At 64.5% G+C, this 14,590-nt stretch overlaps 1 protein-coding gene across 1 annotated transcript; it reads left to right on the top strand.

Annotated features, from left to right (window-relative positions):
- Window positions 1-395: 395 nt before the first annotated feature.
- On the top strand, window positions 396-3,169 carry ADRA2C (adrenoceptor alpha 2C). The gene has a single exon (XM_045879494.3). It carries the CDS (start codon window positions 1,205-1,207, stop codon window positions 2,621-2,623), a length of 1,419 nt encoding a protein of 472 aa, XP_045735450.1. The 5' UTR covers window positions 396-1,204; the 3' UTR covers window positions 2,624-3,169.
- Window positions 3,170-14,590: the final 11,421 nt, after the last annotated feature.

Consider the following 14,590-nt stretch of genomic DNA (forward strand, 5'->3'; position numbering starts at 1 on the left):
ACCCAGGCAGCGTCGCGTCCTCCGCCCGGCGGCGAGTCGCTGGCTCTCCAATCAGGCCGCGGACCCCGAGCCGACCGGTGCGGCGCGCAAGTGTGCGCGCCCGCGTGTGCGTGCGCGTGTGCCCGGGGGAGGCTCGGAGGCTCTTGTCTTAGAAAGAGCAGGTTTTTGGAACTCACCGCCCAGGCCAGCCGGCACTCAACCCCGTCCTGCAGACTGCAATCGGCCCTGGAGGGGGCGCCCTCGCCGTGCGCGCGCGCCTCGCGCCGCCGCCCCGGACTCCTCCCCGGCGCCGCGCGGGCAGGTTCGCCGAGGCGGCCGCGGGCTCCGGCTCCCGGGCCCGCTCCCCCCGGGCCGGCCGCTCTGGCCTGCCCGCCAGGCCACCCCCTCCCGCCCGCGCCCCGCCCCGCTGCGCAACTCTACCCAAGTTGGAAGCCGAGGCCGGGCGGCTGCACTCGCGCCGAGCGCACGGCGGCGGCGGCGGCGAAGGAGGAGGTGGCGGCGGTGGCGGCGGCGGCGGCGGCGGCGGCGGCGGCGCAGCTAAGGCGAGCGAGGCAGGCGAGGCGGAGCCCGCACGGCCGAACGCGGACCACGGGGGGCGCCCGCGCCCGGAGCGGCGGGAGGAGGACGCGCGGCGGCGCCGGCGCCCTGCCCGGGAAAGTAAAGTTGGAGCCCGAGGCTGCGCGCGGGCGCTGGGGCCCGGAGGAGCGGCGGCCCGCGCCCCGGTGCGCCCAGCCCTAGCCGGCCGGATGGGAGGCGGAGCGCCCGGGCCGCCGCCGCCGCCTGCAGCCTGCGCCCCGGCCGGGCTCCGGGGCCGCGGGGCCGCTCGGGCACGCCCGCTCGGGCGCCGCATCACCGTGGGCTCGCGGCCGGGGCGCTCCCCGTGAGCGGGGCCGAGGGCGGGGCCGCGCAAGGACCCCGGGACCTGCCCCCCTCCCCCCGCCGCCGCGCCGCCGCTCGCTCCAGGAGCCTCCTGCTCTGCACTTACGCGCGCGGCAGCTGCGGGGAGCCGGCAGCCACGCTCTCCGGCGCGCCGCTCGCCCGCCGAGCCACCACGGCCGAGGGCCGGCTGCGGGGCGCCGCGGTCCCCGGAGGGCGCGCCCCAGGAGCAGGCGGCGATGCGGGCGCCGGCCCCGGCGGGGGGGCGCCCGAGCTGCCGTGGCTGCGCCCCGGCTCCAGGCGGGACCGCGTAGCTCGCGGGAGGACCATGGCGTCCCCGGCGCTGGCGGCGGCGCTGGCGGCGGCGGCGGCGGCGGCGGGCCCCAACGCGAGCGGCGCCGGCGACGGGGGCAGCGGCGGGGCCGCCAACGCCTCGGGCGCCGCGCCGGGGGCCGCCTGGGGGCCGCCCCCGGGCCAGTACTCGGCGGGCGCCGTGGCGGGGCTGGCGGCAGTGGTGGGCTTCCTCATCGTCTTCACCGTGGTGGGCAACGTGCTGGTGGTGATCGCCGTGCTGACCAGCCGGGCGCTGCGTGCGCCGCAGAACCTCTTCCTGGTGTCGCTGGCCTCGGCCGACATCCTGGTGGCCACGCTGGTCATGCCCTTCTCGCTGGCCAACGAGCTCATGGCCTACTGGTACTTCGGGCAGGTGTGGTGTGGCGTGTACCTAGCGCTCGACGTGCTCTTCTGCACCTCGTCCATCGTGCATCTGTGCGCCATCAGCCTGGACCGCTACTGGTCTGTGACGCAAGCCGTCGAGTACAACCTGAAGCGCACACCGCGCCGCGTCAAGGCGACCATCGTGGCCGTGTGGCTCATCTCGGCTGTCATCTCCTTCCCACCGCTCGTCTCGCTCTACCGCCAGCCCGACAGTGCTGCCTACCCGCAGTGCGGCCTCAACGACGAGACGTGGTACATCCTGTCCTCCTGCATCGGCTCCTTCTTCGCGCCCTGTCTCATCATGGGCCTGGTCTACGCGCGCATCTACCGCGTGGCCAAGCTGCGTACGCGCACGCTCAGCGAGAAGCGCGCGCCCGCGGGCCCCGACGGTGCGTCCCCGACCACAGAGAACGGGCTGGGTGCGGCAGCGGGCGCGGGCGAGAACGGGCACTGCGCGCCCCCGCGCCGCCCGTGCGCCGACGTGGACCCGGAGGACAGCAGCGCGGCGGCTGAGCGGCGGCGGCGCCGGGGTGCGCTGCGGCGGGGCGGGCGGCGGCGCGCGGGCGGAGAGGGGGGCGCGGGCGGCGCCGACGCGCCGGGGCCCGGGCCGGGGCCAGGGGCGACCGATTCGGGCGCTCTGGCCGCCGCGAGGTCCCCGGGTCCCGGCGGGCGCCTGTCGCGCGCCAGCTCGCGCTCCGTCGAGTTCTTTTTGTCGCGCCGCCGCCGGGCGCGCAGCAGCGTGTGCCGCCGCAAGGTGGCCCAGGCGCGCGAGAAGCGCTTCACCTTCGTGCTGGCGGTGGTCATGGGCGTGTTCGTGCTCTGCTGGTTCCCCTTCTTCTTCAGCTACAGCCTGTACGGCATCTGCCGCGAGGCCTGCCAGGTGCCCGACCCGCTCTTCAAGTTCTTTTTCTGGATCGGCTACTGCAACAGCTCGCTCAACCCGGTCATCTACACCGTCTTTAACCAGGACTTCCGGCGTTCCTTTAAGCACATCCTCTTCCGACGGAGGAGACGGGGCTTCAGGCAGTGAGCTGAGCGCCCGGCCCGCGCAGACCCTGGACAGCTCCAGGCGGCGACGTGGGAAGGCTTGGCCCCCCGGGAGAAAGCGGGGGCAGCTTCCCCAGAGACCCAGGGATGGCTTGGCCTCCAGGGCGGAGGGGAGGGTACGGCAGGGCAGGAGTGTGGGCTGAGAGACAGCAGGGCCCCCGGGGAGGGGGGGAGGAGAGAGGGGCGACCCCTCTGCCTTCCCATCTCAGCAAAGGGCTGCTTCCGGGCCTTCGGGCCCGGATCCGGCTCTGGGGATGCCTGCAGAGGTGCGGCTGTGAGGTCAGGGTCTTAGACAGCAGAAGTGAAAGCAACCTCCCAAAGAGGCGAGAAAGGAGCCCCCGCAACACCCACCACTACCCAGATCCACCTCTGAGCAAGGGCTGACTTCCCCAGGACCTAGTGGGGGCGACTGTCTTGGGGGAGGAAAGAGGCACTGACAATCTTTGGTTATTGAAAGTATTTAAATGTTTGCCAAAAATGACAGCCAAGACAACCAAACTATTTTCTAAATAAACCTTTGTAATCTAAATGTTGGGTGCAGCTGTCAGTCCTTAAGCCGTCAGCGGGGGTGTGGGGGGGTACCTTCCAGACCTTACCCTGTCTAACCTCCCCCCAGGGGTGGAAGGAGGACACTCCAGGTCTCCAGATTCCAACATCCCCTCTTGCAGGAGAAGGAGGGGGGTCTTTTTTTTTTTTTTTTTTTTGATACGAAAGGTAAAATTCTTGGGCTGTAATTGGCTGAGAGGCAAAAGAAACCAAGAACCCCCCAAATTAGGTCCCCGTTTAGATCCTAGGGGTCTGCCCTCCTTCATTCCCATCCCTGCCCCCCATCTAGTTCCTGGCCTGGGATCCCCTCCCCAGTGGAGGGAGGCAGGGCTCTCGTGATCCAAGGCTCCAATTCTGCCTGCTTTGGGTCTGTCAGTCCCCCCACCTCTGAACACTTTGTGGGCTTGCCACTTTGGAGTAGGTAGGGTGGGGGAGAGCTGCCCGGAAGGGGGCCTCACCCACAGATGGGTGGAGTGCAGGTCAAGACAAGTCCCCAGATCCTTATTCCATGCCAGAGACCTTTACCAATTTCTTACTGTTTTTGAACACTGAGGCTCAAAAGCAATGGACCACCTGCATTGGCTGGGGAGGGGGCTGGGCCCCGCCTGTCCTCCCTAACTTCTCCCCCACCCATGCAGCCAAGCCTTGCCCCCTTGCTCAGCCCTCCCCCACACCCCAGGGTGTCTGTACTCACTCCACAGTGAGGCTTGAGGAGGAGTGGCTAGAAGAAGCCAGCATTAAGTAGAGCGGTCCTCCCCCCAGACTCTTCCAGCCCCCATCACAGAGCCTGGAGAGTCCTGGTTGGTGGGGGCTCATTCTGCAGACCCGTGCTGTGACTGTCCTATCCTCCTGTCACTCCCTCTCGGGCTCCCCTTGGCCTTCGGTATGTACCCTTCCCTGGCTAGCCTGCCTGCCCAGCCGAGCTCTCTCTTGGCTCACCACCCATCTGTCCTTGACCTGGGGTGGTCATGGGTGTGTCCCCAGGATGGCTCAGCTCCTGGTCCTGCCTTTCACCCCCAAGTCCCTGTCCCCTGAATCAGAAGCCAGGGTGGGCCCCTTCCCTGGTCTCATTTGTGGGGACCGACCCTTGGAGAACCCTCCTCTGCAGCAGCCCCACCATCACCCCAAGTTATAGGTACTCAGGACACCCCGCCTGGAAGAACTCCCCAGGACCATGCCCACACTCACTCATGTGAGAGCACTCACACCTGCTGCGTTTAGGCTCAGGGGCATGTGGGGAAGCTGAGACGGAGAGCGTGGTGGTGGGGGGGTGTGGCTGGTCAAGGCTGAGTGGGGCATCCCTGACCCACCCCCGGGCAAGGGCCTGACAGGGTGTCCATGTCAGAGGCCCAGCTCTGTTGCAGGATTGCTGAGCTAGCTTGGACAAACCCCTGCCCTCCCGGAGCTTCAGCACCCCTTCTGTGAAGTGTGTGTGGGGGGGTGTTGTTGGAAACTCAGGCCCTGCTGGGCCAGCCGATCTGTGCTTCCACCTGCCAGCTGAATCGGGGGGCCTCTGAGAGAGGGGACCTTCCCTTGGAAACGGCATGGTTGGCACTGGTGTTCCCACTGAGCTGCAGGGCCCCCTCGGTGCAGTGGGGTAACGACACCCCCACACAGAGCTTCTGGGGGATGCGCTCCAAGTCTACCACAGGAGCACGCAGCGTGGCACGCGGCCCACGGAAGAATGTCAGCGCAGCCTGTTCCGCTTGCTCCCTAATTGCGAGAATTGCACCTTCCAGGGCTGTCGCCGGGTCCGCCCATGCCTGGTGCTTAATACCCCATTCAGCGAGCAGATGCTCACCACTTGATGGTGATTGCCACCTTTTCAGCTGGATAAACAGAGCCGGAACCTGGCTTCTCACCCTGGCCTGCTGCAGGGACATGGGCCAGCCGGCTCCCTCGGAATCTCGGTCTTCATCGGCGCAGTGCAGCGGGGAGGCTGCTCGCTCCCTGAGGGTGCCTGTGAGCACCAGCCGCTCCCGACACGGCCCAGAAACCATCTTCGGGGGGCAGCTCAGTACCACGGGGAGTGGGGGCCCAGACCTCTGGTCAGGTTGCTGTGCCCTGTTCCTTCACACAGTGGACCTCCTCTTGTATGGGCATCTCCACGTCTACTCCAGGGGGCCAGGCTCATTGTCGACCCCGTTCTGCGGCTGAGGGCACTGAGCCCTGGGACCCACAGGTGTGAGGGAGCGGGGCACGCCAGGAACCAGAAACGTCCAGCTCCAGAGCCCAGGCCTGAGCACCCGGCTCCGGCGTCCTCTGACCACGGGTGTTCCGTGGGCCTTGCCGCTGGAGAAGCATGTCACATGGCCTCCTTTCTGTCCAGCGCTTCCCCTTGAGCTCTCGGGAGATCTCAGACAGAATAAAAAAGCATCCGCAAAAAGATCAAGGAGCGCCAGGCCCTGAGTGGGGGGACTGGCCCGAAAGCTGTACCCAGCCCCAGCCCAGCGCTGGCGGTTCTTAGGAGACATACAGAGACATACATTTGTTTAAATTAATTCTTGAATTTTAATTCAATTGCTGAGCTTGTAGGAAAGGGGAAAAAGGAATAAGCCAAATAATCCATTACCGCTCAGTATGGAATTTAAAAAAAAATTACTCGGAGCCGGCAGAATCAATACTTGAGAAAAGCAGCTCCACTCTCTAAGTTCGGCCCCCGGCTCCGGGGGTGGGGGCTGAGGGGCGGGAGAGAACACGTTGCCGCGGCACTTGCTGGCGAGGAAGCGGTCCTGGCAGCCGGCTGTTTTTATATCACATCCGTCGGCAGGACTCAAATATTCCAGTGCAGCCTCGGATCAAAACACACGCGCCTGCAGGTCCGTCTTGAGTCTGGTTGGGCAGCCGTGGCGAAGCTGATCACTGCATTCCTGCCGCCGCCAGCCACCCCCATCCAGGCGGACCCCCCCACACAAGGGAGAGGAGGGAGGTGGCCAGGCTGAGGATTCCCCTGTGCCCTGCCCCACGGCAGGGGGGCCCCATGGCCCCATGTGGGACCACACAGGCATCTGGCCACATGTCAGCCTGTGGCTCTCTGTGGGCAGGGATGGGCAGCCTCCCCTGCGCGCCAGGGGGCATCTGCGGGGTGCTATGTAGACATGGGAGGGGGGCTCAGGGATGGGAGAGGGTGAGTCCCAGGATAGTAGATGTCCAGATGCTCAGAGCTGAGGAGTAGGGGAGGGAGGGACCCAGGTGAGGATCTCCCACCCTGAGGACGCTGTGTCCCTGCTCTGGGTCTGCCACGCGTATCCAGGGGGCCTCAAGCTGCCTCCCCCATTCCTAAGAGTCATCTTCCTGTTTGACCAGCTGGGCTGTTGAGAGTATCACATGTTGGTGGGGCGGAGAAGCAGGGTGAGGGGTTTGGGGGGTGGAAGCGTCTGGTTTGCCTGAGAGGGACCCCAGCGGGCACTGTGGCTCCATTCGCTGCGTGACCCTGACCCTACCTCCCAGCGGCCATAAGGAGGCTGCACATCCTTTCCTGGCTGGGCTGGTGCCGGGGGTGCAGTGCCATGCTCTGAGGTCTGCCTGGGAAGCAGAGCTGACCGCCAGCGCGGGGCCAGAAGAGAGCCCTGGGGACCAAAAATGTGCTTCTTTCTTGCCAAGAGGATCTGTAGCTGCTCCCAGTGAAAGCCTGGGGGTACGGTGGGACTATTATTGTCAGGATAAGGATCACCATGCAGGGCAGAGGGGGAATGCTGGACCAGAAAGCCCTGTTTAAGGGCATTCTGCTCTCCTGGCTGAGCACACGGTGTGGTCTGAGCTGCCTGGCCGTGATGGAGAGAGAGGAAGCCGGACGCGCACCGAGGCTCTGTGGCCAGGTTGGCGGGAAACCTGGAGCCCCGCAGGGGGCTATGAAGCCTGCCCGAGCCTGGGCTGGGTGCCATCCTGCAGGACACCCTGACCCTGAGGAGTCTCCTCTAGAGGGGGGCTTTCAGGACTGGGAAGGTCTCTGGAGGGACATTCAAGCCACGGTCTGTGTTGGGGTGGGGGGATAGTTAAACCTCAGGTGCACCAGACTGGGCTATTTTTGACATATTCCACCAACACCCCAAGCCTGCCCCTCCCTGGGCCAGGCCCTAGCTGGCTAGGGCGTGGGGTGAGTGGGGGGTGGGTAGTCACTGGGGAGGGACCAGCCCAGTGGCTGAGCCGGGGGCCACGCATCTCTGATGCCTGCCGCCTGTATACCTGGGGCCAGCAGGAGGCTTTGGGGCGGCAAAGCTGACCTGGTGCAAGGCCCCTGGGCCCCAGGACAAGCCTGCACTGCCGTGGGCTCACAGGCTGTCAGCTTCAACGCCCCCACACGCTCATCGCTTCAATCTGCCTCTCCGGTGCCTTTATTAATTCATGCTGTGCCCTCCCCCAGGAGCACCTTTCCCGTCTTTACCCGAGTGCCCCTCATGGGTCCCTCACGACACAGACCAGGCTTCATGTCCAGAAAGCCCTTCGGAGCCACAGGTCCCCAAGGCTGGGCCAGGCACTGCCCCTCGTGCTGGTGCAGGAAAACCAGCGTGGGAGGGGGCCCAGGGAGGATCTGAACATGGGGACAGTGTGTCACCCCGGCAGGTGGTCGGGCAGAGCGGGCCTCCCTCAGGGCTGCAGGGCTGTCCTTCCTCACCCACAGAGATGCCCGACCAGGATCATCCCTGGATTCCCAATCCGGGAGCCGCCAGGACGTGCCCAGGGTGCCGGACCAGTGTCCCAGGCCATTCGGGGAGTCCTGCGGGGGACGCCCCACAACGGCCCTCGGGGCATTGGGGAGAAACTCGGAGCACGAGGCAGGCACTCCAGGCTGGGCGCTGGGGCTGTGGGGGATTTTCCACTGTGTGCACCCCTGCTGCTAAAGCCACATGTTCTAATGTTGGTGGGCGGGTTCCCCCCCCGACCCCCCCGCACTTAATTAGCTCTTAATTGACTGCAGCACCCACGGAAACAGAAGAACCTCATGCAGCCCTCCTAGAGCTCTGGATGGAAGATACCCGAAGGGGGGCCCTGTTCGAGAACCCCCTCCCCACTCTACGGGGAGGCCTGGAGAGGGGAGTCATTAAGGATCGTAATAAAGAGGAACAGACACGAGCGTGGGCCCAGCGGCAGGCGTCTGCTGCGTGCCCTCCGCGTGCCAGCTATGGGCGAGGCGCTGCTCCCTCTGCTTCTCACGCTTCGGCCAACCAGGGAAGGATGGTCCCATTTTACAGACAAGAAAACTGAGCTCCGGAGAGGGAACGAATGAAGAGATGCTCCCTCGAAGCCGCACTGAGTCCCCACGGGCCACCCGTAGCCCCCATGTTAATTAGCCTCATGTTCCCAGGAGAACACAGGGTCCGGGTGTGGGAGGGACCCTCCAGAGCCCTGTGTGTCATGTGCACAGAGTCGGGTTGCTTCTCTTTGTGCTGGTCTCCGCTCCTTCTCCACCGCAAGCAGCCCGGAGATTAAACGTTGAGCAGCTGAGGTCAGACGGGGCCCAGGATTTACACCTTTCTCCCGTTGCTTCATTATTTTTGATGTAACCCGCATTCTAAAACCCCAGCTGCTCCGTGAAATGACAGGTCCCTGTCCTTGCGCCAAGTGAATAGAAGCCGGCTTTGTTTTTATTTTGTCGTCTTAGAAACGATTCCGAATGCTGGAGCCACTGTTCAAGATCACCCCACCCAGGATAGAGAAAGCCAAAATGTTTGTGGAAACAATCCCCTATCCGTTTCCTGGAGCGCCCTGCCGTCGCAAATCGAAGTTAAAGCCAAATGAGCCCACTTCTAATTGGTTCAAATGGAGCTGCCGTTCGCAGTTGGTGGGTTGTTGCGGCCTCGTGCAGGAGGCCAAGCCAGGAGGCCCTCCCGCCGTGGACGCTGCGCCACCGCCGCCGCCTCCGGGGGTCCCGCCAGCCCGGCCCTCGCGGCCACGGTGGGGTTTGCCCACGGCCCGGTGCCTGTGGGACCTGCCGACACTGCGTATCCAGAGACGGTGCCCCACGTGCCTGGAGTGGCCGGAAATGAGAACCCTCGGGCCTGCCCCTTCTGGGGTCTGGTGGCACCGAAGCCTTTGCAGGGACCCCCCACAGCACGATGGGGGGCATGGCCTCAAGTGACCCCTGTGTCAGCTGGCCCAGGGTGGGTGTCTCCGGGTCGCTAAAGGCTGGGCGCTCAGTGTGACTTCAGGCTTCCCGACGCCCTGACTGGGCTGGAAACGGAGCCATGGGATCCCTTGTCTGGACAGTGGGCACAGGCAATGGTGCTCCCCTCCCTTCCTCACACGGCTTCTGGGGGGGCCCTGGGACAGCTGGAGAGCAGTGCTCTGCTGGGCTTCCCTCCGTGGGCGGGCTGGCCCAGCTGGGTCACTGGGCTGTGGAGCCACGGAGGGAGCCCTGGAGGGAGGCAGGGGGCTTCCGGAGCCCTGGGGCACAGGCTGGGGGTGCAGGGGCTCAGGCCAGATCTCAGGACAGGACGGGGTGTTCAGGCCGGGCCACCGGCCTCCTCCAGCACAGCCTGGATCGGGCCCACTTCCTCTCATCTCCAGACCCCACGCAGAGGCCAGCACACTTAATAAATAATGCTGCAAGAACCTGTTTGGGTCACCTGGGGGATTCCTGCTCCTGAGGGGCACTCTCCTCTCCGCCTCTGTGCTCTCAGGAGGAGAATGCCGCTGGCTTCCTTGGAATTGTGGACGATTGAAGCTCAAAACCTCGGAAGACTGCCTGGATCCGGTTAACTGATGGGGAAACTGAGGCTCAGGGACCCCTGGTCGTAAGGCCACATATCCACCGAGGGAGCCACAAGGCCAGAGGGTTGTCCTCCTCCCAGTTCCCTTGCTGATTTTCCAGAGAACAGGAAAAACCACAGAGGGGAGGACAGGGTGGACTTGGAGGGGCAGCCTGCCTGCCCCGTGGCCTCCACATGTGGGAGCGCGAGGCCACAGCAGGAAGATGGGGAGAAGAGCATAGGCTTCCCTGAGGCTGGAAGAGACACACAGGTCCCATAGGCCAGCCCTCCCCCTTCCATACCACTGGTGGCGGAGAGCTCACTACCCCCTAAGACGGTCTGGTCTTTGTAAGCACTGCCCTGACCTTTCCATTTTACGTAGGAGCGATCTGCCGCCCGGAACTTTCAACCCCAGATGTCAGGATCAGTCTCCACGGACACTGTCAGGGCCAGCAAAGAGCTGGCCCAACTCACGTACACGTCTCTCCCCTCCCTGGCTTTCCTTAACCATGTGTGCGCCTGTCTTCTGCCTGGCACTGGCTTGGGGAGTGGGAATGAAGCTCACAGGCCTACCCCCATAAAGGCACCAGGGAGCACACAGCCTGCGGGGAGACCAGGAGAGGTCATGACCCTGAGTGGAGCCGGCCTGGCTGTCAGTGGGGCTCTTGCTGCTGACCGGGGGCGTGGACAGTGACCAGGGTGGCCAGGAGGCCTGAGAGAGCCCTAACCTGTGGTCACCTGGTGTCAGAGATGGGGTCACTTGGGCGTCAGAGTTGGGGTCACCTGGTGTCAGAGTTGGGGTCACCTGAGTGTCAGAGATGGGGTCACCTGGTGTCAGAGATGGGGCCCCCTGGGCATCAGAGATGGGGTCCCCTGGTGTCAGAGATGGGGCCCCCTGGGCATCAGAGATGGGGTCCCCTGGTGTCAGAGATGGGGCCCCCTGGGCATCAGAGATGGGGTCACCTGGTGTCAGAGATGGGGTCCCCTGGGCATCAGAGATGGGGTCCCGTGACTCCGTGATGGAGTCACCAGTGGCCTCCAGGGTGGGCCTGCTTGCTGTCACGAGGCTCTCAGAGTCTCTGCGCCTTCTGCTGGCTCTAGGAGGACACAGTGGGAGAAAGGGAAGCTGCTGCCGCTGACGAGCGGCACGACTTTCCCGCCTTCTTGGGGCCCTGTGTCCCGTCCTGTAAGGCGGGAACAGTGGCGTTGCGTCGGCCCACTGGAGCGGGCTGCAGACCATGGCCGTGCTCGGGGGCCGGAGGCTGGCTGGCTTCAGGAGATGGGGCAGGGCCTGCTGCGTCCCTGGTGGGCTCAGCACAAAATGCCAGCGTGGGGACTGGGGAGGGTGGGGGGGCCTGTTTCCCCTCCCCACGGGCCCAGGGCCCTGGCACGCAGGTGGATGAGCCACTCCCAGGGAACGGCAACCTCCATCCCCGATGTGCCCGGCACCTCCCCCCGGCCTGCCCCGAGAGGCTGCAGCGCGCCCGGCTGGCCCTCACGCTTCTGGAAGCTCCATTGTCCCAGTGGACTTCACTCGCACAACACTCAGCAGAGACCATGGTTAAGTAGGTGGAGAGGCCACAGCCCGTTGACCCCTGGGTGCAGCCCCGAGGAACACCCCCGACCTCTGGGCCTGTGGGACCCCACTGTCACGGCACCAAGAGCATTAACAAGGCTTTTCTCTGAAAGCAGCAGAAAATCCGGTCTGCCATTCATTCCAGCGGGACTGCGTCTCCAACGGCCCGTTCTGTGAGGGGCTGGCAGTCCTGCTGTGGGGAGCTCTCTGACAAGTTCATTCGCCACTGGTTGGTCCAGCCCGCGGGGCCTCTCACTCGGCCAGGAAGCTGTCACTGAACACGCGCTCACGTGGGAAGCGGCGCGACCACACCGCCAATGAGACCCCACGACGGTGCGATGCCCCCGTCGTTATTACTGCTCTTCAGGCAAAACCAGCATCCGTCGGTCATTCTTTGAACAACGTCTGCTGAGAGCCCACAGCCTACCCGGCACCAGGTTGCTTGGCATAGCCCTGCCCACATGGAGCCTGCGGTCTTGTGGCGGGGGGTGGGGGGTCAGGCCACAGAGCTACGCAAGCAAATATAGCATCACAGACCGTGGGCTGCGTGGGCGGCTGACCTGCCGCTGGGGTGAGGGCTGGGCTGGGGTAGGTCCGCTAGAGGTGAGCCTCCTCCTCAGGGCACGTCCATCTGGGGCACAGGCTCATCTGTGGGTGGGGCAGCAGGGAGCACGTGCCTGGGGTTAGCTGTCAGTGTCCCAGGGCCACAGCCTGAGGCTTGCACAGCAGGAGCGCATGTCCTCCCCGTCCCGGAGGCTGGGAGTTGGGGATCCAGGCGTGGGCAGAGCTGGTATCTCCCGAGGCCCCTCTCCTTGCTGGGTAGACACCGTCTTCTCCCCATGTCCTCATGCGGTCGTCTCTCCGTGCGTCCCCAGCCCCTCCTCTTATGAGGACACTGGTCAGACTGGATAAAACCCATACAACCACATTTTACTTAGATCACCTCTTTAAAGACCCTCTCCAAATACAGTCACATCTGAGGTCCCGGAGGTCATAACTTCAACACAGGAATTGGAGGACGGTCAGCCCACAACATGCCCTGAGTCCATTCCTGGCCTCACATGGCTGTGTGATGCAGGCAAGTTCCCCTCTTCTTCTGCTTTTCCAGTTGTAGCCCCAGGACTGGTGCGTGCCCTCCCGGGACCAGGGTGATTCTCAGAGGCTCAGTGAACACTCAGTGGAGGGGGCCAGCCGGCCACCAGGCTTGCAGATGGCGGGAGAAGCTGGCCCCCGAGCCCAGCCCAGCGGGTTCTGGAAAGGTGCCCTGGCCAGGTTGCTCAGAGCTGAGGCTGACGGATCTTGCAGGCCAACCTGGCCTCCTGTGAGGTTTGTCATTCGCTGTCGTGATGGAAAACTACCAGTCTGTCCACGAGGGGCAGCGAGAGATGGGCGCCCTGATCAGGGGCTCAAGGCTCACCCAGCGGGAAGAAGATGGTCCATTTCCGGGGCCCCCAACTGCTGCACCTGCCTAAGTAAGGGCTGGACTCCTGCTGGGCCCCCGAGCGGAATGGCTGAGGGTGGACCCCAGAAACCTGGAAGAAGAGCCTGGCATGGCCTGTCCTCAGGGCCAGGGTCACGTCCTGGCTGTCACCGCCCTGCTGTGTGACCTCAGCCCCTCCCTTGGTCTCTCTGAGCGAATCCTTCACGCAGCGTATATTCTGCATAGACCCGCGTACACCTCAACACGACCTGTTCCCACAAACTCGCCAGGCGCCGAGCAGGCAAATAGGGGTTGTTGACACCGAATCTGGGGTTTTCCCCATGACCCCAGGGTCCCCACCACCAGGGATTGGCGCTCTGAAGTAGCAGGTGCCTCATCCCTCGTTCCCCAGGTCTCCCAGAGGGCTGCTGACTTGGGGGCCGGGGTGGACACTGAGGGAGACACGTGGCTCTCCCACAGATCTGTACCCCGAGTCACACGCTGCTCTGGGCGGGGGGGCTCAGCCAATGTGCAGAGTTCCTGGGTAGCTTCTGTGGACACAGGTTCCAGGGAGAGCTCAGGGCGGAGAAGCCTGGTGCCCCGTTCTTTCCAGAGTGCCTGGATTTCGGGGCTATTCGGGGCCTAGCACGGGGCAATGGTGAACTTGTAGCTGGCTGCTTGCTAGAAAATAGGACTTGGGTATAAGCCCCAGCTCAGCGACTTGTGCAGACTTCTGTGTGCGTCTGGGCTGGGGGTGGGGCCACCATTCACACCAGCTTCAGACTGGGGTGGGGGGGTTTGCATACTGGGGTCAGACGTAATGTCAGCAGCTCTGTCTCTTTCCAATCCCCCTTCTGCTTTTCTCCTGAGAGTCCCCCTGCCAACCAAGGTGGCAGTATGGCCATTAGCAGCCTTGGCATGATGCGCCCGCCCCAGCTCAGCAATCCCAAGAAACGGGGGTCAGATCAGGTCCCATGCACAGCCTGGAAACAGGAGGGGGTCAGCCCCTCTTGAGCGCAGGGACCGAGGGTGGGAATGGGTATGATTCTGCACAGAGCAACCAGGGGCTCTGGCCAGGAGGGTGACGGACAGCCCCGGGGGGGACCCTGCTTTGCCCACTGGCTCCCAGGAGCGCTGTGGCCTCTGGGCTCCTCACGGTCCCTGCACCACTGTTGTGTCCAGATGTCCTTGCCCCGCTGTCCCTTCCTGACCCCCAGGCACTCCACGAGGGCAGGGCTTTGTGCCCTGGGAGTAGCACGCTCTTCCTCGTGCGCTGAAAGGCCCGGCCTGCCCCTGTTTCATCTCTGCACCTGCTCTTCTCAGACTGGTGGGTCCCCGCTCAGGGCTGTCCTCTTCTGGAGGGACCTCCCCCGGGGCTGGCCTCCTTGTTGCCACCTTCCCTCTCGGATGCTTTTCTCCTTCACTGGAGCTGAGGCTCTGCTGGGCTCTAGGCCGGGGCTGACGCTGCTGGAGGCCGGGCTCCCAGCCCTGTGGCCTGTTGGAGGCCCGCGTTGTCCCCCGCCTGGCAACCTCAGGATGACCCTGATATGAGCCCCCCCGGCTGGGCTGCCAACACCCAGTGACGAGGGCCAAAGGTTCCCGGCGCCCGCATCCTGGTGGTGCCACAGACTGTGGTGGGCTCTGTCCTCTGCGCTCCCACCCCGAGCGCACTCCCTGGGCGAGGGGCCCCGCAGACTGTCCCCAGAGCGCCACCGTGCC

The sequence above is a fragment of the Mirounga angustirostris genome, unplaced genomic scaffold (assembly GCF_029215605.1).
Source record: "Mirounga angustirostris isolate CCGP_5_RB_7025 unplaced genomic scaffold, mMirAng1.0.hap1 SCAF_2, whole genome shotgun sequence".
NCBI lineage: Eukaryota > Metazoa > Chordata > Mammalia > Carnivora > Phocidae > Mirounga > Mirounga angustirostris.